The following is a 25,307-nucleotide window of genomic DNA, read 5'->3' as shown; positions in this document are numbered from 1 at the left end:
CAATGCCATGAAAAGATTAGGCCAATATCCTAAAATTTAAAAAGCAAGTGCAACACTGATATTTTTATAAAAGGAATAAAACCAACAGAAAACAGTATTGTGCCTTCTCTTAAATGCGAGATTAACCTTTGTTTGAATCATTAGTGCAGTTGCTGGTCCTAACATCTCAAAAAGAACATAATAAAAATGGAAACTATAGAGAGGGAGGCACCAAAGTGGATTGAAGGCATGGGAAAAAAAAGGCGTGAGTAAACCTTGAATACAACTCTTCAGTCAAGAAAAGAGATGGTTAAAAGGATACCAGAGGGAGGCCAGAAAAGCAAAGCATTCAAGGAGATAAATAGGGAATAAATAACTATTCATTGTTTCTCATAGTAGAAATTTACGGAGAAGCAAACGAAATTATCAGGTAAATTGTTGAACACAAACAAAAAAATTGGGACTTCTCACACAATGCACAGCTCAGCTGAAGTGCTCAGTGCTACAGGATACCATGGCTGCCAGAAATCTACATGCTTTTAAAAAGTAATTAGAGAAGTTCATGGGAAAAAGTATGTCAACAACCATTAAATGAAAAACCTCAGGCTCAGGAAGCTGCTAAACTGAAGAGCGGTGGAAGCTGGGAGGATACAATAGCTGTTGAAGCCTTCCTCACATGTTAGAGATTGCCTCTGCCAGAGGACTCCAGCCTTGCTGTTCTTTTGGCCTGACCCAGGACAGCCTTTCTTAAACTTCACCAACAGCAGCAACACAATTTCATAGTTGAGCACTCGAGTCTCCCCTCAGATTTCTGCCACGTTGGAATGAAAGTCTGAAAATCAGTTCAAGTCAGAGCTGGTCCAAAGTCACTCTCAATGAGGAAAGCAAGCTTGGCACATTTTTCCTTTCCATCACAGAGCACATGAAAGTACTTTATATGGGGTGTTCAAAAACTCCACCATCAAGCCAACAAGTAAGGCTGGCTCCAAGCTTGCAAAGATATTCGATTGCACCATGTCTAAATTTCAAAGTACAGACCTTTTCCTCTTGAACATTTTTCTTTTAAAAGTTATGAGAAAGCAAGCCTTACAACCTTTATTATATTTATCATAATTCTAGAGATCGCAACAATCTTGACCTTTTTTTTATCCACATCTTAATGCAATTTCAGATTAATCTTCTCTGTCTAACTAGACTTATCAAATACCATACAGCATTTTGATTACTGAGAAACCATCTGTTTGCAAAACATTATTTGGGCATGCACTTGGGTGTTGTTGACCTCACAGGTACCAAAGCACTTCCTTGCATTAGGTGTTTCTAACCTAGAAAGCACCAAGAGTCAATGTGAACTAAAAGCCTGTACTTCAGCCCTGGAACTTTCAGTCCATAATATCCTACTCAAAGGGCAGCTGGTCAAGATGCAGCTTTGCCTTTTTCCACAGTCATGAAGGGCATAACACAATAAAGCCAAAAGAGAAAACATTCTCTATTTGTCAGAAGTAATTAAGCATGTCACTGGCTTTCTGTAAAACTCGGGAGCCATCTGGGAAAAGAGCAGTATGTTTCCTCATCCATCTGAGTGACAAGGTCAGAGCATCCCTCACTTTCTTGGTTGCATCTCCATCACTGACTCTGTTCATCACACTGTAAATTAATCTGTAAAAATTTGGATAGAGTACCTACAGTAATTAGCTCTATCTGTCCAAATGAGGCAAAATGAGATGGGGTGGCAGCTGAGGGCTCCAATCGGCTCATGGATGCTGAATGACAGAACTAGGTCAATATACCAACTTGATTCAGAAAGAGAACAACATAAATTTAGCCTTGTGTTAAACTACACTTCTGAGACAAGATTTCAAGACCTTCAGTTACCAGAAGGCCAGTATTGAAATGCTTTATGCTTTTATTCCTCTTTGGGAAAATCTAGGTTTGTACATCCAACTGGAAACTCTCACCTACTGATATATGGACATTGTCTCACATTCTCCTGTCATCAAAGAACACCTCAAAATCTGCTATCAGGTCTTCCTTAGGTTAGATGTTAGGAGGAAATTATTTACTTTAGAGAGTGGTGAAGCAATAGAACAGGTTGCCCAGATAAATTGTGGATGCTCAGTCACTGGAGGCATTCAAAGCCAGGTTGGATAGGACCTTGGGCAGCCTGATCTAGTGCATGGCAACCATGCCAATGGCAGAGGGTTGGAACCAGTTTGGCTTTTAAGTCCCTTCTAAGATAAGCCATTCTACAATTCCCTGATGCCCTTCTCCAAGGGCATTAGCTCTTCTCCAAGCTAACTAACCTCACCATCTTCTCTGCTCAGGGAATCTCCCTCTAGTTCTCAACAACTTTGGTAGTCCTATGCTGCACTTGCTACAGTTTATCAATGCTTTCCTTTCATTAAGTGTCCCAAAAGCAAGTGTAGTACTCCAAACATAATCTAACACACACTGAATAAAAAAACATGGATCACCTTCTTCAATAGGCTGGCTGTGATGCTGCTTACAATCCACAAGCTACCAGCCTTCATTGCTGCGAAGACACATTGCTGGCTCATTTTTGTCTAGACTGTCTAGGTTCCTTTCAGGAGTTTCTCCCAGGCCTCTCATCAATGCAGGGAGTTCAGGAGCCCCAAGTGCATTTTTCTCTGTTGAATTTGCTGGGGATTCTGACAAACCATTCCTCTGTTTAACACGCAACTTACACTATTTATTCAAGTCACAAGCACAAGCTTCTCATCATCATATCAGAAGATAATCTTGGAGATAGAGCTGAATGTGTAAAACAGGATTAAGTGTAGATAGGATGAAGTCGCGTGATGCACAGCTCACCTCTATGGTCTTTTCTCATTATATCATTAAGACCTCTCTAAACATTCATATTCGCAACAACCAGCACTCTGGGGGTCTCTACACAAATAGCTCTCATTTCTGAGAAACTCTGCCCAAGCTACATGCCTCTGTTTAAGGAATTGGGGCAGGGAATTGCAGAGCAGGCACTGGGTCAAAAATGACATGACTCAGGTTTCGTCATGGTTTCTGTTGTTTTCATCCAGATTTCTTTTTGTTTAGGGTTGTTGGGTTGGGGTTTTTTGTTTGTTTGTTTGTTTTTTGTTTTGTTTTTGTTTGTTTGTTTGTTTTGAGCCTAGAAGTCATATATTAGTAAGTGTGAGGAAGGAGTTGCAACTAATCTGGGGGTACTTGTATTCATAATGGTATATGGATATGAACTGAGCATGTCCCAAGGTACAATAATCTCTGCTTCTAGGATCAGAATGGCAGAACATCTAAGTAGCATAAAAAAAAAACCAACCTGAGAAGCTTTAAAAATAGCCTTCTCACTTAAAAATAAATATATATAATAATAATAAAAAATTCCTGAACAGCTTCCCCAAGGTTATTTATTAAAATTATTACCAACGTTCAGAAACTTACACATTTTCCTTTGAGTCTTTGTCAGTACCTGTATACTACACAACTGCAACGCTTGTCTTCTTGAACCACTTGTGATTTTCATGTATAAGTAGCACCATAAAGTCAGGAAGAGGTTAGTGTATAATCATACAAAATGGATTTGGCAAGAAAGAGGAAGAAACACTGCATTTCAACTGAAGAATATGACTTTCAGTACACGGCCATGTTAGAACAGCAGCTATTTTTTTTTTCTAGGCAGCAAAGGAAATACGCAACTAGATTCTCCTTATCTTGGCAAACAAAGCATTATAATTATGATACAACAAAGGAATAAGGGTATTATATCTCAGTACAGAGTGGAATTTGGTAAAGGATGAGTCGGTGTCCTCTAGGGATCTGGACATGCCTCCTTTCCCTCTCCGTTAGAAAAGAATTTTAAACATGCCGGGAAGGAAACAGTTATTCCATCCTGTTCTGTAGCTGAACCATGAATCAAGATCTGAGGTATCAATTTACCCTCAGGAATCTTTTGTTGCACAAGTTAATTTACCTTTCCTCCTATGTAAACCTGGTGTCACCTTACTGTTTAATATTGAAAGTTATTGACAAAGGAAATGCTGATTCATGAAATAAAGATTTTGTTCTAGCGTATTCATGTGAAAACAAATGAGCCTGTGCCATTGCATGGTTCTTCCTCTTGCTCACATTTCATTTCAGCCCTGTCAGAATTTCCAATGGGGTGAGTGAATCCTGAACAAATTCTGCAGCAAGTTCTCAGTCATGGGCCAATGAATTAGATTTTAAAGAAAAGCTTCATCCCTAGTGCAATAAGAACTGCCCTTGGCGTGCAGGACACTAACACGGAGTGCAGAAAAGCTCTCTCTGAAACTGTAGAATCAGAGGGCAGTGGGCATGGAATGGGCTGTTCAGTGCTCATGGAGTGCTAAGACACTCCCCAATACAGGGTGTGATTTCTGGGAGCTCCTGTGTGAAGCCAGGGGTTGGATTCGAGGAACCCTGTGAGATCCTTCCAGCTCAGAATATTCTGTGGTTTTGTGATATGGCACGTCCTGCTCTATATTTGCTGCATCAAAATCCTGATGGAGATTTATATTCTAATTCAGCGCTACTTATCTTCACTATTCTTACATCTGTAGCAGCTTGATTGCCCAGGCTGCCCCCCTGAAACCAATCAGCTCCTGCAATATGGTGCTATGTGGGCAGAGGATTATTCTGGAAGTCTGGTTATTCCCCGATGGCAAGAAGGCACAAGTTTTCAGATGCTTCTTCCAAACATCTGTGTAAAAGCATATTCAAAAACCTCTCATGAGCAAAGGCCTAGCAGTGCCAGCCTTAAAAACACAGCACGTTTCCTATCAGGCAAAGATCATTATAGCCTCCCCCAGAAACTGCTCATCCATTGCAAGCAGGCACACTCAGCATCACCCTTTCCAAGGATCCCAGCAGGATATATTCAGTGTTATGGGCACAGCTCAGCCCCAGCTCTGCAACGTGGCACTGCCACGTGTGCTTGGCTTAGCCAGAGCTACAGCAGGCCAGCTCACAGTGTCCCGTGAGGGACTGCCACAGAGTATATGGAAGAGCACGGGGAACAACCTGGAATAATCTACTTCTGGTACTAGAAGATACAGTTCAATTATTTTGGACGTTTTAATCCCACAGGGAGATAAATCATCTGAAACTGGCATTCTCCTCACTAGCTACTAGTATTTTAAGTTAGCATTACAGAAGCCACTGAGCATTTATTCAGGTGAACTCATGTATGTAATGGAGTTGCCTTAAGCAACTCTCCCCCGCTTCTGGGCCTCCTGTGACTACGCTGCCTAAAGTTCACTTTTATCCTTGTCTGATGATCACAGCTGGGCAGGAGTTGTAAAATTTCAGACTAGAAGGCCTTGCAGCCTCCACCAGACAGTGCTGGCAGGCCAAACAAAGAGGAAAAGCAGCAAGAGGTTTATTGTAGGACTGGTATTTTCCTAGCTCTTATTGAGCAAAGCATTTAATCTGATGTATTACATTTAATGAAGAGTCAGGAACTTGCACTGCAAGTAACAGATCAGATATAATTGGAATTTGTTCCACACCACCGGCCTCCATATATCAATAAAAACAATAACCACATTGGATTTCGGGCTCACTTCATTTGCATTCCTTAATTTAGTGTTTAACTAATTTAACAGTAGTAATGATTTAATTCAAATTAAAACCTAAGGAAAATAAAACAATTTTTAAAAGCCATTAAAGATTTCATTAAGTTCTATCTAAATTAATATTAACTTTCCTAACATTTTATATAGTTTTTTTCTTCTCACCACTGAAACAAACATGAAGTTCCCTATCTGCAGTCAAGCTTTAGACAAACCGTGTTAGATTTATTGGTATTATTTTAAGTAATTAATTAATATACATTAGAGTTTTATAGAGGAAAAGCACAAAAAAGGCAAGAAAATGGATGAAGCTGTTTTTCAAAACACAGCAGTGGGCTTAGATAACAGTTCTTTGAGCCTTTTACATGGAGCTCTTAGGTATACACCATCCATTAGATCACATTTCCCACACATTTGTGGTATTGCTGCTAAGCATTGGATGCACAGGAGTTACAGAAGCCACTCTACTTTTACAAGACATCTTTCTGCATCACCACATGTAGCAGTCATTTGCACATGAGTGGCTTTTCAGACAAAAGAACTCCTTTCTCACTAAAAGGTTTAAGTTCTTTATGTCTCCAATCCTGCCTCCCAGCCTCTGGGTGATACAGGAAAGTATATAAAAGAGGTGCTACTACTATGGAAAGATCAATATAGCAAATAAGCGTTCCTGTTTTAACCAGCAGAACACAAACTTCTTCAGCCCTCAACATATTTTTGCCATTGCAGTCTCCAGGAACCTGTAGCTGACTCTACTGGGCATGTGCCAATAAACTACCAGGAAGGATTCATGGAGATGGTAGGTACAAGAACTTCAGATAAGGTCTCTTTAAACTGGAGCTGCTCGCTATATCAGATTAGTCCCTTGGTGAAAGCAGAAACAAACAGTTCAACATTCAGACCTCCAACGAGCTTTCTAGCTAATTTCTAAACACAGAGAAGGGTTAGAAGTTAAAGTCCTGCGTGTCCTGTTTCCCATGAATAACCCTTATTGACACCAATAGCAACAATGAAATCAACAGGAATGCTCCAGCAGTGATGTTCACATGGAACAGTTTAGCTAGCATTTAACATTTACACTGAACTCTATTGCAGCTCATAGCAGCAACTGTAAATGAAAGAATTTATGAATACCTTTAATGTGTGAATAAAATAGAAGGTTAAAACAAAAATGAGAAGTCATTGGGTCCTTGGTACTTCCAATTTATTTAAAAGCCACAATTCTACCTTTCCAAGTAGATATTCCAGCAGTTTTTTATTGTGATGTGCCAAGCTTTGAAAACAATGGCTTCAGATACTCACCTGCATTTCAGGTGCCAGGCTTTTGCATTGGAAGACAAAATTCAATCTGAAGTACAAAGCTTTTTATCATTTACTCTGAGGCCTAAGTGTTCACTTGCAGGTAAACTTAAGTCATCTAACTGGAAGTGCACTTAATTTGAAGAGATCACTCAAGTAGCTCTCCACTTGTACATTTGTATTACTGTTATAATTAGAACTACTTCAAAACAACAAAAAGTTCAATTTTGACCACAATAAACACAGAGGAAAAAGATCAAGAGCACCTCAGCTGAAGAGGGTGAATGCTTTTAAACGAAAAAAAGAATCCTTTAAAATCCTTCTAGCTCTGTGACCAATGACCACCTTCATTCCAATGCTACTTACAGGGCTGCAAGTACACAGACTAATATATGATTTTATTTCCTGCTATTTTTAATGTTTTAACTAGCCATTGAGAGGAGTGAAATACATTACTGATTTGTAACAATGCTGAGTGCCCTCCAGCTTTCCGTAATTACCACTTCCTGAGTTGCAAGCATGAAAATTGCTACGTACAGATAAATATTGACATTTACCTGTTAGCTAACATGCTAATAATGGAGAGGGAAGGAAATGAGTAACCCTACGCTGGAAAAAGAAATGGGGAGGAGAGCAGAGATGTGATAGAATAGAGCCTCCAAAGCCTTCCTCCAGCACATGGGTACCTATTTGTAGCAGCCTTGAAGATCAGACCATTGGCTACACAGCAAGCAATGCTGTGAAGAACACAGAACTACAGGCTTCATGCAGAAGGAAACACCACCTTCTCAACCTGCCTAGAAGCCAAATTGCATGCTGTTTTCAGCCACAGTCTCTCCCTGTCCGTTGATCAAAGGTCTCACTTTAACTTGTGTTTTAGTCAATCAAATACAGACTGTCCTTTTTGCATGAAGTAAGCTGAGAGCAGTGCCTAGTATGAGCAAAATATGATCCTAAACCTTCTATCAACAAACCTCATACCTGAACTGTAACAAGAGTCTGCTAAAAACAGAACACAACATGAGAACCTCCTGAAGAAAGGTACTATCAACGCCAGCATACTGGATAAGTACACTGAAGTTACCAAATTTAGGCTAACAAAAATCCAGTGTATGTACAAGCTCAGTTCCTTTGCTGTCCAAAAATACTGCTGTCATTTGATACTACATAATGAGTGCCCTCTCTTTACATATATACATTCTTCTATTTTTAGTTCAAATTTCTAAATCATATCAGTAAATTCCTGAAAGCTTATTAAGCCTCAACTATTGTCCAGTAGAAATTAAATACATTAAAAGCAACAGCAGTGGTTGAGAAGTGGTCATTTTAAAACTCACTCTCCCCTCGAGTAGTAACTGATGCTCAGCAGGTACTCTCAAGTTTAGTTCTAGTTTTAAGTCTGTTTAATGTTGTACATCAGTACATTGTAAGTGCAGTAGGATAGAGACATTTTTTTAATGCTATTTTACCTATTCTTTAGATTTTCCAGGTAGGAAAAGCATAGCACTGCTGAGCTGAAGGACAAAGAGAAATGATATCACTGTCTGAAGCTGGGAACAGGGATTATGTGTAACCTGGCATATTGTTAATGGTCTCAACACCATAGATGCACTGATCTCACCCTTTCCACACATCCAGTCTTACTACTTTGAGTAAGTCCAGGTAATGATCCCAAATTCCAGTCTCCAAGTGTAAGCTAAAAACCGTTCTGCTGTTACTTTTAAAAAGTTCTTTCTTTGACACGAGTAAGTGCTGCACTCGAAGCCTATTTTAATGAACTTCCCATCCTTTGCCATCTTTACACATGAACTAAACTGACACAGTGAAAGCCTTGGGGCTGAGATGTGTCATTTTATGTATGCTATGCATACCTTTGCCAGTGCATAGATAAGACATAACATATACAGGCTAAAAAATGTTGTAATGTAAAGGTGGAAAAAGAAAACCTTTCAAATGCATTCTCAGGAACCACAGCCCAAATTAATTCCTTCCTACCTAAAGAGAATTAGTTACCCAGTAGGTTACAAAATTCCACCTGTCCAAAGAAATGTGAACTTCTATTTGTTTTTACTTGCACAAGAAATGTGAAGGGTTGTGTTTCTTTATTCTTGAAACAATTTCAATAAGCACTGAGTAGCTGTCATCCAGAAATCAAAGTCTGGATGGAACTAAAGCTTTAGACAGCCAAAGCAGTTTCAAAAGCAGGTTAAACCTGTCTTACCTAATCTCATACAACAAACAATCTCACAGCTAAAAATCACATTACGAACAGGCAAATAGAGTAGGTAGCGAAAGAATGACTTATCTAGTAGAACCCATGTTAACACTGAAACACTCAAGTGTGGGTTGACACAGCTGAAAGCAGTGAGACACTTAGTGTTCAGAACTGATGCATGAGGTGAGCTGTGCTAGAGAAGTTGAATCACCTTAAACCAGGAAAAAAAAATGTTAAGAGACAGCTGGAGGGTCTGTGGAATCTTGGGAGAGTTGATTAGAGTTCACTAACAGGCCTGTCACATTTGAGCAAGACAAATGAAAATCCAGAAAGACTGAGAGATTTAAAAAGGGAGAGAGTTTTAAAAGGATAAATAACTAATACATGACTAAGTGTTAACTAAGGTAAGTGTAAGATTTTACAAGCAGAGACATCATCAAAACAGAAGATCATTACTGTTGGTATAAATACATATCAATGCACACTTACAAATCAGACAAGCTTCCTAATAATGGCATCTTCCACACATATACATTTCTGAGACACGGTGGATGATTCTGATCCCTCAAGTTAACTCTTTATAACATAAGTGATCCCTTTACTAACAAACAAAACAGGTATTTTTAGAAGGATTTTTTTTAACTTATTTTCATTATTATCTTGTTCTTAAAACTATCAGCCCTAACAAATCCAATACACAAATGCTGCATTGTTTGATTTCATTCTCTGTTAACAATCTGCACCTTGCTCATCATTTGATGTTTGCCTACCTTCAAAGTCTAGTTTCTAAACCATAACATTACTGCCTATAAGACTCTAGAGAGTCCTATACAGTCAGGTTTCCTTTCCCCAAGAAGGTAGTTACAGACTGCAATCATATCATTCCTTTGCTAATCTAAACAGATTTAAAACTATGCATCAGTCTCAAAAACAAGTGATAGAAGGAGATTTATCAGATAACCCAACTGATCCCTAAATCCCTGGCTTCCAGAGATCCATAAGCTCTAACAAAACCAGGCAACTGACAGCCTATTTTTCTGAATACTGCTTGAATAGCACATCTACTGAAACAGCTATAAAGTCTCTGCTAACATCAGGGCACAGGAATTGAGCCATTTAAATAGTTGGTCTTTTGCTGACCAAACGTTATAAGTGATTGTTCAAACAATGACAACATTTTATCATTGTGTCAAGAAAGAAAGGCAGATAGCACCCCTTCCAACCTTTTTATTAACTCTTCAGATTTTCTATCTTCACTGTGTTTCCTGTATATGTATAACAACAATAAAACAAAATAAAAGCAAGACAATAGCCGCCGCATGAAAAAGCTGAGAGCACGTAAGCAGCTTCCTTAGAGCACATTAGGTCATTTCCTTCAGAGACATTTTATCTAATCCTTTTAAAAATCAGTTATACTAATACTGTACTCTCCTGAGCCAAGTAATAATAAAAAGGTCCTCTTGTAAAATACTTGGTCAGGGAATTGGTAATGAGCTAACCAACCTCCCACTCCAGACCACTGGCTTAAAACCAAGCCTTGCTTGATCGTGCCTAAAAGGCCCTGCTACGTGATACAAGTCTGATGATCTGTGGGAAATAAAAGGGGCTGCTAGAAAGTTCTTGGCAAGGTCATGCCCATCTCACGCTGGCATTCTTATCAGTCTGAAGTTTCATCAGAAAATGCAAACATCCTCCACAGCAGAATCACTGACTTATCTGGCAGGAAGGTCCTGCCTTTGATGAATTTGAAAGCACTTCAAGACAATACGCCTCCTTCAAAACGTACAAGCTAAAGATGCAGTGGTGTGGGTATTTGTGTTCTGTTTGCCTCACATATTTCACAGTTTTTCTGCATGTTCCAATTCAAACATTACCACCACTAGCTATTACTTTAAACTTTATTCTTCTCTTATTTTTCAACTGTTTTCACTCACTTTCTGGAGCAAAAAAAGCTCTAACAATGCCGTCACCCTCGTGCTGCTGAAACACCACCAGCACTCTTAGCAGCAAACAGCAAGAGACAAGCATAAAGCCAACACAACATTTTAGTATTGATTTCTCTAGGAAATTTAAATCCCGCAGGGCATAAACATCAATTTAATCTGTATGCAACTACAAAATGGCTTCGCTCGCACTGTTCCTTGTTTCAGCCAAAACACTGTTACAACTCGAGTAGAAACACACTCAGCTGTGAGGACAGACAGAACGAATGAGTATCCCAGAGCTGCTGATAATTAGCAACAGAGTTGGAGGCTACAATCATAGAATCCAGGCAAAGACATCACCAGCCTAACACAAAGCTATCGCTGAGTGTCTCAACAATCAGTGGCATCTCACCTTGCCAAACTGTAGAGCCACCTACCATCGGGACAACCACCACTGTGCTGCAAAGTGACAGCATCACACAGCATCACAACCCACCTGCCCTGCCCCAGCATGATAATGTGAACAATGAAATACAACAGCTCCATGATGTACTAGTTGCTGCTTTCTGAGCAACCCTCACTCCTCCAGGCTGCTTTCCTTGCAGACAAAGAGCCACACATTATTGCCACCCTCACCCTGCTGCAATGAGCACCGGATGAAAACACCTCCTAAAAAGAAAGAAATCCAGCAACGCGAAAATTACCTTTATGCAATCTTAGGCTGAGTTCTTTAAAGTGAAAACACCTGTTTTCTGATTACTGAAAACTCAGGCCCAGCGTGCTCTGAGACTTCCTCCTTTTCCCAGCACTCTTAACTGCTGTTTTGTTTAAAGATGCATCCTGTTGTACATTCAGTGAGAAAGATGCATTTTCACACTTGACACACCAGTAACATATGGCTCTTAAGGAAAAAAAAAGAAGGCTCCTTCTTAGCACAGTGCAAAAACACAGGCATGTCTGTGTCACCCCAGCCAGTACATAAGCACCAAGTAGTGTCAGCAGAATTCAGGGCACCAACATTATTTGCAAGCGATGGATTTATGTACATAACAAACTGTAAATTACTTAACACACACAGGTGCAGGATTCTACGGACAATGCTTTTGCTTGTAAAATTTGGCACCTTCTATCCATCTCCCCCTGCTGATGGCAGGTGGCAGAATCAGATTGCTAAAGGTATAAAAGTGTGATACAATCAGCACAGTGGGCAGCTACAGTGTTAAGAAGCCACTAACAGGTAAAACAACATGAACACTGAGCTCCGGACTAAAGCTAATAGCTTCAAGACAACCCCCTACCCCAGATAATTATCATACTTACTAGGCAGGGTTCATTAATTGCTGCTGCAGCTCAACAGCTCTAGCACATCTGACCTCATACGTACACATAAACTGCTCAGATTGCCATCAACATATCAGCACATCATTTAAATATCTGTTGGTTATATGTGCAAACTATGCCAGAACCTCAAGTTTTGTACTGTTTTCCTTCAGCATGCATCACGTACACTTCTGTAGTATTTACTTCTCCCCTGATCACCAGTCAGTGAAGATTTTCTCCCAAGAATCATTAGTTTTGATGGTGTTCACCAGAACAATTTCACTGGGTACAAGCAAGAACCATCATAATGTTCCCCGGCTCAGCATCAATACAAATTTTCAGAAGTAAGGAGTAGAATCAAGTGATCATGAAGATTATTAAAGTATACAGTGGCAGATCACTGAGCCACTGACAGTTTTATAGCTGCTGTGATCACCTGTGGCACTGAGCTACAAACACCATCATCTCTCTATGAAGTTGCCATGGTTTAGATGAAATAAGTGTGTACATTCCTTATTACAAAAGGTTCCCAAAGCAGGCAGCAAGCACAGCTATAAGATCAGCATCTGAACTCCAGTTGTGAGCTTGGCTTTCGAAAGGGGGTGGCTGCAAGCAGAAAAAATGATGTGCCAAAACAGAAAGTGTTTATGATACAATCAGAATCCAGGAAAATAAAAGCATAACAGCAAACCTTCAGCTTATCTGCATGGATCTCTGAATGAGAGGATGTAAACAACAGGCGCAGACCAAACTTCACTTGTTTGTTTCTAGAGCACAACACTCCATCCAACCCTTAAGCAAAACAGGATACAGGGTGTTACTGAATGATTTCCCCTGAAGTCTGATGGAGAAAGATTAGAGCAATTAGAGCAAAGTGACACACACTTTTAAAGCCCTCAAATCACAACTAATGTAAGGTCTAACTTTTCTCTCAACGATCATCCAGTGACTCCCTGCCATTTTCCGAACAAGGCAGAAACTCACACCCCAGTCTGAAAGGAAAAAATCATGAGACAGAATCCCCTGCCCTCTACTGGCAGACAAGCTGCACTGAAGGCTGTATATATGCACACACAGCAGCTGAAAAGCTATTTTAAGGCTTAGTATACTATTCTTTGTAGTTTGTGAAAGATATATAATGTACTGGACACTTCAAACTTGCTGCATAACCTCACAGGTAAAAACAACACTTCAACATCATCTCATCTCTTCCAGCAGAGCTAGATAGAATGAGAAGCTTTAAAGTACTTCTACTAGAAAGATAACACATTCATTAACTGAACATAAACTCTAAGAAATTCTTTTTCTAAGAAACCCTACAGGCTTGGGGAAGTGTGGCTGGAAAGCTCCCAGATGGAAAGGGACCTTGGTGTGCTGATGGACAGTCGGCTGAATATGAGCCAGCAGTGTGCCCAGGTGGCCAAGTGGGCCAATGGCATCCTGGCTTGTATCAAGAATGGTGTGGTGAGCAGGACTAAGGAAGTCATCCTGCCCCTGTACTCGGCATTGGTGAGGCCTCACCTCGAGTACTGTGTCCAGTTTTGGGCACCTCAGCACAAGAAGGACATGGAGGTACTGGAGCAGGTCCAGAGAAGGGCAACGAGGCTCGTGAAGGGCTTGGAGAATCAGCCCTACGAGGAGAGGCTAAGGAAGCTGAGGCTGTTTAGCCTGAGGAAGAGGAGGCTGAGGGGAGACCTTATTGCTGTCTTCCAGTACCTGAAAGGTTCTTACAGTGAGAGTGGGGCAGGTCTCTTCTCACTAGTGACAAGTGACAGGACAAGGGGAAATGGCCTCAAGTTGCGCCAGGGCAAGTTCAGGTTGGATATTAGGAAGAACTTCTTTACCGAAAGGGTGGTTAGGTACTGGAATGGGCTCCCCAAGGAGGTTGTTGAATTGCCATCCCTGGATGTGTTTAAGAGCCGTTTGGATGTGGTACTCAGGGATATGATTTAGCAGAGGTTTGTTGTTGTAGTATTGTTTTGTGGTTGTTTTTTAAGAGATAGGCTACTGGTTAGGCTGCGGTTGGACTTGATGATCTTCAAGGTCTTTTCCAACCTGAGTAATTCCATGATTCTATGATTCTAAATTATCTAACACACGTTATGTTCGAGTCACATAACCAAGAACTCTGAAAGACAGAAGTATTCTCTACAAAATTCTCTTCCATAAAAAAAAAAAAAAAAACAAAAAAACAAAAAAACACTTTCTGGAATACCTGCAGCTTCCACAATTACAGTCAGCCAAAGTGCACTTGGCCCAGGAATAGAGAAGCAGGTTCACAGCTCTGCAAAAAGGACTTTGCAGCACCTTGATGCCAGAACTGTAGAAATCCTCAGCCAGGTTTCTGGCTCAACTGTGATGCTGCCATATACAAATCAGGAGGACTTCAGAAAGTGCTTGTTGTGACTGACCATATCACTTCCATCTTCTGTTGCAGACAGATTTAGAAGGGTCATCATTTAACCTTCTGGATTTTGTGAGTAGTTATCGCTGTATTCTCTTACTGATGTAAACAACAAACAGATTTATACTGCTGTAATTGCATTTGTGAATGCAATTCTTGATTCCTGGAAAAAATGAAAGTAAATTCCCCATGTAGAATAGGCCTAAAATAAATTGAATAAACACAAGGATCCTGACTGCATCTTTTATACAAGAAGTAAATGAGGTTTAATCACATTAAAACCAAAAAAAGCAGCCTGAAAAGCAACAGTTATAGCTGTGAAACAAGAGAAAGCCTGATAGTATCAGACTAACTCCCACAGAGCTCATCCATACCCTGAAACGTGTTCAGAACACACCCTGTTTTCAGAGCTGTCACACAACAAATGCAGATGCGAGCTTGCCATCACCACACAAACAACAGAAGATGACATTTAAATAATACCACTAAGGAAAAGTAGGAGATGCATACAGCCTACACTATGTACAGCAGCTCTTTCTCAAAGCAACTCATCTGTTAGTTACCAAATAGCTAGACCCTTGGGATGAAACAAAGTAAAAGCACACAAAGGTTCCAAGGAACCTACAGGAAAACAATGTAATCACATCTCCTTTTAACTGTAGATCCTACAATACTAAAACTAAAATAAGTGTGTGCTTCTGAAGCTTATGAAATCCCTCCAACTAGTGAGGTTTCCATCTGCCCTACTTATCCTAAACATACATAGAGATGATTCCTACCCACTCATTTCTGTGTCAGAGTTGTCTGACATCTTAAATGGTTCCTCTCTGACTCTGTGTTTATCTGAACTCTGACATTTATGAAGTATAAATGTATCCTCTTCAACCACAAGCTTTCTAGCTGCGTAAGCACATCCCTTGGTAGAGCTGAATCTAGGAATGGAGGAGAAATATTTTAAACACAGACTATTTGAATCTGTCTGCATAAGCAACCTCCACAGTTTAATACTGTTTCAAGTACAGAAGAAAAACGAAATCACAACAGTATCCCTCATGACTGTGGATAAAAGCATAGAGATTGGAGAAAGTAAAAGGCTTGCGAAGAAGGAGGTCAGGATTTGCTTTAAAGTGCATAAATAACTAACATTTTATTTTGCAAAATCCTTGTTGTAGAAAACCCTCAAGAAGAGTTAATTCAGTGTTTTTAAGATGCTATTGGATGATGTAGCAGAAGAAAAGAAAGCAAAACAGCTTATCAAATTTCCTGTGTTCTTCCCCTTGAATTACACAGGTAGCAGTGATCTGCTCCCACCTCTGTAAGTAAAATATCAGCTGATTTTGCTGTGCTAAGAATTCTGGAGTGCAAGATCTTTTCCCTTCTAAATTGCAAGACAGGAAAAGGACTTCTGATTCATTAACAGAAAACTCTGGAGTTAAGTGAGCATCTCATGGCAGGTCCAGGAACTGAACATAGATTTCAGATTCTCTGAGTTACAGCCTTGTGCCTTAGGCAGAAGCCTAGACACTTTTTCACTTAACAAGCTATCAAAGTCCAAGCCCTTATGTAAAAATTGACAGTGCAGCTTAGTAACAAATAGCAAGAATACTTGAAAAGAAGTAATCAAAGTTAAATTGTTGCTGCTTCTGAAGTTAACATCTGCAAAAGCTTGTTCCCAACATGCTGTCAAAAATGTTTCAAGCAGGCTCGTTCAGAAGACGTACCGGTTTCTGTATCTTTTAGGGCCCCATTCACAGTACTGACACCACTGTCAGAGCTCCATCTTTGCATTTGAACTGTATTGCCATTAGTTCGGCAGCTTTTTCAGCATACTTACTGACTTTATACCCCAGCTTTTCAGCATGAATCCTCTTGGCCATGAACTGCCCTTCAATCAAGGCTCGAATTTCCACCTCCTTTGGAAAGTTCAAAACCTGTATCAGAAGAATGAATGCATTAAGTTAACCAGCATCTTACACAGTAAACAAAGCCAGGCTGGTGACAGTTTAAAAGCACAAGATAGATTTACAGTTCATTATCCTTGTCTTCACTCTGAAGTCAGCTTTCAGCTAGGCCAGTTCTCTGTTCGTATGCATGACACACGTAAAGACTCAAAAACACAACCCATAACCTTGGAACTGTTGGCAAATCCATCAGTCCTGAAATCAATGCAGAATGGGAAGAGGTACTAGTGTGAACTGTAAACTATTAGTATTTCTCAACACCAAAGGCTGCTAAGGATCAATACCTCAAAAACTGAGAAATTAAAGTATATAAAATTCAAACACTTTAAGCAATGCCAGAGAGTTTAAATCTACGTATTTCTGTCTGCACAAAAATGAAACAAGCTTTCTGTTAGTTGTTACAAGTAGCATCTTTCAGTCCTACGTCAACCAGATGAAATCTAACAGAAGAGAAAAAAACACTGAACTACAAAAACAAAGAACATTCCACCAAAAAAAAAGTGGAGTTTTTACATGTACTACAACTGGTGACTACAATCTTGTGTAACAGCAGGAAGCAACTAAGGATTCATTTAAACAGTAGGCACTTGGAGCATGGAAGCGTGCATCTCAGACAAGAAAAGAGATAACAGCAAACACTTCAAGCTTTGGCAGCATACCTCCAAGGTTTTAGGCAATAACCAGATTATCGCTACCTTTTGGTTGTCACTGTTGAATCTGTGAATCCCAACTGCTTCAGGAGTGATTTCCATCACGTCAAAGTAGAAACCTGCATCAGTTAACATTGAAGAGTCATGTTTTCTCCTAGCTCAAAGATGTAACCTTATTTCAGCACAACACTGAACTAATAAATATATATCATTATGTTTAGAAAGACATTTGATATGCCACACAACTTGTTTCTTAACTAATTTCAGCCCAGATTTAATAAGTTTAATTACTTTTGGCTTTACAAAAGAGGCTGGCTCTAAGTCTCTAACACTTCATTAAAAATCTAAGCAATATAATAACAGATAAGTCTACCAAGAAAGCTCTCATCCACCAAATCACGTACACACACAAGCAGCATAATACTAAGATGATATATAATAGAAATGGTTTCAGTGAAGTTTGTACAAAGTTGAAAGGAAAAAAAGAATGAAAAAAAATGAGAGGTTCATAAGAAGTGTGTAGGAATAGCAGAACATTTCATGCACTGGATTAGATTTCATGAATTTATTAGAGAGCATCAGATATGTTAAGTCACAAAGCAGAGCTGGCCTCTGAAGAGTTGTTTTTTTATGAGATCTGAGGAAATACAGTAATGCTTTGCAGACACTGAGACAAAAAGTGTGGCAAAAGATTTCCTTTGTGTTGATGGGAAGTTGGTGGGGAAAGAAATATTCAGGAAAGGAGACAAGAAAGAAAATGAGAACTGGAAAACTGATCAGAGCAGCTAGGAGACTAAGGACAGTCTGTAAGGCTCAGGTCTTCAGAATGGGGATGTGCTGCACTAGGAGACCAATGAGCATTGCCCCCCAAGGAAACTTCACCCTAGAGGTTGCCTCTGCTCATCTTCACATCTCCAAAGCCTCCAAAGGCATCATCTTGCTCAGAGTTCACAGGGAACAGGGGATATAAAAGAGGAAGCCAAACCAGGCTCTTCTCTACTCTACTTTGCTCAGAAAAATCAGAGATTACTATATTTTTACATGTTTGCAATATCTCCAGATAACCCAGAAGTCGTGCAAGGATAACAGTTATCCAAACTGAAGAACAGCTCTCATGAAGCACCCATTTTTATAGGGGACTTAGTTATCCAAGTGGGTATATTGTAACACAAGTCAGTGTCCTGGTATCCTTGACATCAGTAACAAGGTTTTCATCAACTTCCATTTTACTTCAATATTGCCTGACTTTTGGAGTAACTTCCTCCTATTTTCTGAAACACCTGACTTGATGCATCTTCTCATGGCAAAAAAATGCCTGGCCACTTTAATGCCCCCCAGAGAATGGATTTGACAGAACATGCTATGGATTCTAAACATTAAATCAGTGCTAACCTCACTGTATCAAGAAACTGTATCTCAAATTCACTTTCCTAAAGAGTGAAGTCTTCTATAGACTAAGAATCCTGCAATGCTTTCTAAAATTAACTTTACTCAGATCTAATGTGATCACAACAACTTCATACGGGAAGCGTAGGGGAAAACGCAGGATATCAGGTAAGATTTGATATCACTGCCCTATTCACATGCACAGAGCAAGATTCTAGAGTAATGCTGAGAGATCAGAACCACTGAAGACAGGGAAAGAAAAAGCATGGAGCTATTTAAACTACACGGCTTGAGAAAAAAATGAATCTCCTTCAGAAATTACTCCTCTTAAGCAGTTAAGATGCCACTACTCCTTTTCAATGGCCAAAAGAGATCCATAAATATCTTTTTATTATTTAGTAAATATTGAAGAAGAAGAATATAATGAGTTTTTCTGAGTTCACATTAAAAATTTCTCTTGCTCAGCTTAACTTAATTCTTGGTCCTTTTCATGACTCAAATAAAAAGTAGGTACAACTCCTACTAAGTCATATCTTTAATCAAACTCCCAACCCTGCTGAGGCTCATACCCAAGTTCCCATTGTTTCCAGTAACAGTAGATGATAAGGCTTTGGAGAATTCATCCCAGGAGCCTGAAGCACACTCATTTCGGATCCTCTCTCTCATCAGAGAGCCATTCTTAAAACTGAAACACATAAACATACCATATGCATTTCTCGAACCATTTGGCTCCAGACTTTTAAAGCAAATTGCTGTTTTATGAAATATTGCTGCTTATTACACCAACCAAAGACAGCTGGGCAATCAAAATTATACTACCCTCTCTTCATTATGGAAAGAGATGGAGAAGGAAGAAACTAGGGTAAGAGATTAGAACTATCAGAACTACTATTAGAAGACATGTCAATAAATACAGTGCAGAGATGCTCTTCTACATCTCCCTAATGAGCTGGCTTACATCTAGGCTAGCTCTGAACATCTACCACATCTCAGAGCACAAAGCACAGGAGTCACAACCCAGCATATGGCTTATCATTGCACTGAAGAACACATCAGCTCTGCCCATGCTGGCCATGGAGTAGGACTCGTGGAGCTGTGTTTTCGTACTGAGAAATGGCCTGAGCTGTGGGTGCAGAGGTAACACTACTGTCAGAAGCATACTGACATAGTAATAAAAGGCTCACTGTGAGATTACCGTAAGGAGGAAGAAGAGCATCTATTCACTGCATCACATCGTTCATGATTTCAGGATTGTTGTCCTGATATGGAGCTAGCTTGGGTCCAGTAAGACTTACGAGGCTCAGCTCCATGCCAGTATTGGCAAAGGAAGTCAAAACAGAGGGAAAAAAATAGGGGAAAAAAATAGAAACTTGAATTTGAAGCTTCAAAAATAGCCAACTGTTGAGAAATCATGATTGCAAGTTACTAATTTTCATAACAATTTCAACCTTTTAAACTCAGCTTCACAACCCTGTTCCCACTGTCATCTATGGCATCCTATCCCTGTTCAGATAAAGTCAGCATCACAATTAAAAGGCAGATGTGAGCTCTGCTGAAGCACCTACAGCTTGATTTTGTGATATTAGGAAAAGAGAGGTAATCTCAAGATCCACAGGGAACAGGTTGCATTAGACAGGAAGGCCATCAAATCTCCACTTCAGAAAATGTCATTTATACCCCTGCTAATTTGTAATTGAAACAATGTTACTACTATGACATATAACAATCAGCCCAAGTAGGGGAAAAAAGAATTCTTTAGGAGGACTGTATCTGTACACTCATAACTAATGGGTCCGTTACACCTTTCTGTAGTTCTTCCCAAGCAATAGCCCCATTCACTCCCACCAATTAATTCTGTGCTGTGCTCTGTGCAGTCCTGAGGATTTAGACTTCAAATATATCTGTAAATATTTGCCGAAATATTCTGACTTGTAAGATTTTTCCCTGATCGCAGAACAGCTTCAGGTCCTCTTTCCACCTACTTGGTTGGATAATAGCCAAAACATTCCCAAATCACAGCAGCCAAAAGCCACCATGAGGATCATTCTCTCAGCTCCGTTTCTTGAGATCTCAGTATTCTCCACATGTGCAGCCTAATCTGTCCCTGAACAGCACTGATTATACTCCTCCATGAAAAGAGACTCTTCACCTGCCCCATTATGTCCCCTCTGGAGCACTAGAATAGCACAGAAGTTGTACAGTCTGGTCAAGCTTCCGGCATTCCAGATTATTATATTTCAAAGGGCTGTCATTCCTATACATTAAATATACTATCTTAAACTCATAGTGAACTGGCTCTATGAATATATAAAAATAATGTTGTCTCTTTATTGCCATGAAAATCTATCCATCATAACGCTGCAGTCGCAGTTACCCGCGCTAAACAATGAGAACACTGATGCAAATGTTACAGCAATACATTGCCATGGACTATACAGAATGCTGAATGTTCTATTCATGAGCATTTTGCAAAGGAAATAAAACACTAAGAGAGAAATATGCTATTGATCCCAAACGTACAAAAAAAAAATAGAGGATATTACCATAAAAGTGCCATGTATGTTTGAGAATCAACAGGATTGCAGAGGATATGACCTTCTAAGGCTGGAGTTGGCTCCTGGATCCACAGAAACAATGTGTCACTTGTGCCAAGGCTAATCTGGAAGTGGGGAGGGGGGGGGGGGAGAGGGAAGTAATTGAAGCGTTATCACAACGTGCATAGAAAGCAATACAGAAATTAAATTAAAACCATTTGTTATCACCACTAATTGTTTTTAAATTACACATTAAGTCAATTGGATTCGTACCGAAGCTAGCTCTGACTTTCAGGTTGTCACATCAGTGAAATACATACTAGACAGAGACTTGGGACTCAGTGACTGGAGCATTAGTTAAAAATAGTTACAGAGTTTACTTAAAGTCTTTCAGACAGCTTGCAGATTGATAGAAATAAAACAAGCATGAAGCCAATAAACAGAAAATCAACACCAGCAGATTAATTTGACTGATAACCTACAGCTATTGTCCTTGTTACTACTTCACATTTCATACGCTATTTATTCAGTGACACGAACGTTTTGACTTACTGCAATATCTCCTTCTTGAAGCCTCATCCCTGCCAACGATGCTGAAAGCAGAAGTCAGATAAAAAGTTACTTGTGTGACTCCATTATAGCATACTGCATGAGGCGTCACAGTACATTGAATTCACCATCTCAGAGTAGAATATAAATTGCAACCATGCTTGTGACAGCCTTGGCCTATACATTGTGAAAGTTTAGGTTATTTTTGACACTGAATCAAAAGTGTTCAGGACAAAGAGCTGCAGTATCCTCTAGAGTTTTATATGTTCAAGTTTTAAATACCATGGAGCCCTATTTAAAGTGCAAAGGCTTCCACTTACATCAGATTACTGAAGTATCTATTGGACTAAACTGAATTTGAATCTCCAGAAAAATCTATTTGGTTTTCAAGATATTCATCTCCCATACTATTCATGGGAAACATTCCAGGATGAAGCCCATATCTCAAACCAAACCTGGACATGGCCCTGTAATACAGTAAGCACTCTCACAGTCTTGAGAAACAGATGGCTTTGCTCTGCACTGGAACAGTCTTGTGGGTTACAAAAACTGACCTTAAATTAACATCTTCCCATATATTGGGATCTACCACTATGACAAAAGGCCAGTTCTAACTCCTGAGGAAAAGCTGTGACATCTATCTCCAGGTCTTTGATTCAAACGATACAACAGCAGGCTTTGAATTCATGTTCCTTATGTTAAAGATGGAAGCAGTTCATGTTAAGAATAGACTGTTAAGTGGAGAAAAACAAAAACTGAAGTTATCAAGAGGCTAATGAAGTCACCATCAATTACTAGGCTAAGTGGAAGTCATTTGCAGTACCCTGCTTATCCAAAAGGTCTGTATCTCAGAAGAATCAGTGATGGATGGCTGTCAGAAAAAGCTATTAATGCTAAGAAATGTGATATTCTTTCTCTGTATAAAGGAGCATCTGAGAATTAATGGTATTGATCTAGAATTCTAGTACATACATAAACATATTCACAGAATCTTATACACTTAATCATCTCACCTGGATTGTCTCCTGTAAAGGCTACTATTTTACAGTCTGGGCTAAACTCATAACGCTGAACATAATAAGGAGAAATAGATCCCTAAGGAAAGAAAGAAATACAGAGTGAGGGGGGGGGGGAAAGCACTACATTGGAAAATAATCTCGCGGTGTATGACACAACATTGTAACATAGTCCCCAAAATCCCTAGAGCAGCTGCAAAAATAATTCCTGTATATTTAAGGCATAAATGTTTTCCAGATTTTGAATGCAATTTTTTTGGACAGAGAATCTCATAAATACACACAGATTAGATTTTGAAATAGATCAAGTAAGCAGTGGCATTTTAGCCCTGGTTCACTTGTGTTATTCACATCAAATAACAAACATATTCACCTATTCTGCACACATGCATGAAATACATAGAAATTAAAAATCGAATGCAAATGCAACATTAATATACACCACAACATTAAATGTTGGAATACATGAAATGTCTGGGGCACAAGTCTTATGAGGAGCAGCTAAGGGACCTGGGACTGTTTAGTCTGGAGAAAAGGAAGCTCGGGGGAGGCCTCACTGCTCTCTACAACTACCTGAAGGGAGGCTGACCAAAGCTGGGGGTTGGCCACTTCTCCCACATAACTAGAGATAGAAATAGAAGGAATGGCCTCAAATTGCACCAGGGAGATTCAGGCTGTACACCAAGAAATAGTGGAGGTGTTCAAAAAATATATAGATGGTTTGGTGGGAAATACTGGTAATGGATGGATGGTTGGACTGGATGATCTTGAAGGTCTTTTCCAACTTCAGTGGTTTTATGATACCTGTTATTTTAGGGGCCAAGAACTGCATTTTTTTAAAGCCACAGCTGATAGCCACAGAGGAAATAAACAATCAAAAAACAAGAGAATACGACAATTTTCCTTAAAAAAAGAAACGCAAAGACTTTTTATGTTTCATTCCATTAGAGAAGACCAGCACTAGAATCACAAGGCAGCCACATTAATAGCACTGAATACATAGGGATCAGGTGACAGATATCTGTACTGTTTTCATTGTGCAACATCTAAAGCAACGGCTCTTTTTTGTGTTAAATACTAAGACTAAATTCATTTACTCTAAGAGATGTGAGCCTTGATTTGATTTTGTCATTATGCTACATGAGCTGAGGAACTCTAAACGTCTGAAATTATTCACAAAGATCAACTCATTAATTCTACAATTTAAAACAAGGCTCATGTTAAGTAATGCAAATGTTGGGTTCTGTTTCTGCAGCAATAAAGCCATACACAGTTCTGCAGCAGCCAGCTGCCTGGGGTCATATGGGAGTGGGAAGGAAGAACCCCAGAAACTCTCATGAGTGAAACACCTGCCAAATTGTTGGTCTTCATAGAACAGAGCATGCCAGAACCCAAGGTGATCCACAGTGAAAGCTATGACAGATACCTGCTACCAGTTTCCAAAAGCATTCACTTTTGCCCTGACATGCATACGCACAGCATATTTGGAAGTATTAAATCAACCAACATAGCTCTGAGGATAATTGTGCACAGACGCACACTCAAATATACTCCAAGAAAGAATCATCAGCAGAACTCTCAGCAAAAAGCTCTATTTCTTCCAGTAAGAAATGTTTTGTGGTTCTTTGTTGTTTGTCTGGGTTTGGTTTTTTGATTGTTCTTATTTGCTTGTCCATTTTAAACTCCTTTAGACAGGCACATACCAGAACGGAATGGGATGGCACAGGGTTTCCCAGTTTCTCTGCTAATCCTGGTGCACAAGCATCAAGGCAGGAAGCTGACCATACCTTTTCCCAAATTTGCAGCAGATTCATACCAGAACCTGAAAGATATAGATCAAAACAAACATAGATCATTAAACACAAAACTAGGGTAAAGAAAACAGATGGTATTGCATCAGAAAATTCCACCTCATTACAGGCAGCAAAGAGCTTACAAAAATGTATTTTACATTTAAATAGAATGGCTTCAGCACTTCTAAGTATAATTGATACTGATGATTCAACCTAACTGCCTTTCATCTGTAAGGCTGCAGAAAATACTTCAGTTATTTCCAAACAAACAAACAGAAAAAAAAAACCTGATACCTCCCCACTGATTCCTCCTCAAACCTTCTGCTTTATGCAAATACTTCACTGCTATCTAGAGGTGATGCAGCAGTGTCACTTGAAGGCAAGTTGTCCTCACATGAAACCTAATAGTGAAGAAACTCTATCCTAGGCAGCTTGGCTATAAACTGCTATCTTTGAGTAGAGTATCAAACCAGCACCTACATCCACTGCCCATACTGACTCACCTTCCTCCATATCAATGTTTTCTTCTTCAAAGATGATGAAATAAAATAGCAGACAAAAAAAAACAGCTCAGAATCATAAAGGTTGGAAAAGCCCACTACGATCATCAAGTCCAACCATCAGGCCATCACCACCGTATCCACTAAGCCATGTCCCTCAGTGCCACATCTCCAGTGTAGCAGTTCTACCACCT

The 25,307-nt window shown here is 39.6% G+C and overlaps 1 protein-coding gene across 3 annotated transcripts in view; it reads right to left on the bottom strand.

Annotated features, from left to right (window-relative positions):
• The window catches only part of XYLB (xylulokinase), an 80,287-nt gene that overhangs the window by 38,796 nt on the left and 16,184 nt on the right, over positions 1-25,307 (bottom strand). For all 3 annotated transcript variants that reach the window (XM_072328792.1, XM_072328791.1, XM_072328790.1), the window contains 7 exons: positions 24,524-24,642; positions 22,818-22,899; positions 21,808-21,848; positions 21,265-21,380; positions 19,291-19,406; positions 17,381-17,454; positions 16,559-16,655 (listed from right to left, as the gene is read on the bottom strand). In XM_072328792.1, coding sequence (XP_072184893.1) covers positions 16,559-16,655; positions 17,381-17,454; positions 19,291-19,406; positions 21,265-21,380; positions 21,808-21,848; positions 22,818-22,899; positions 24,524-24,642 — 645 coding nt within the window. The remainder of the gene's footprint in view (positions 1-16,558; positions 16,656-17,380; positions 17,455-19,290; positions 19,407-21,264; positions 21,381-21,807; positions 21,849-22,817; positions 22,900-24,523; positions 24,643-25,307) is intronic.

Source organism: Excalfactoria chinensis, chromosome 2 (genome assembly GCF_039878825.1).
Source record: "Excalfactoria chinensis isolate bCotChi1 chromosome 2, bCotChi1.hap2, whole genome shotgun sequence".
In the NCBI taxonomy this organism is placed as follows: Eukaryota; Metazoa; Chordata; class Aves; order Galliformes; family Phasianidae; genus Excalfactoria; species Excalfactoria chinensis.
This window is presented reverse-complemented; position numbering and strand designations above follow the sequence as displayed.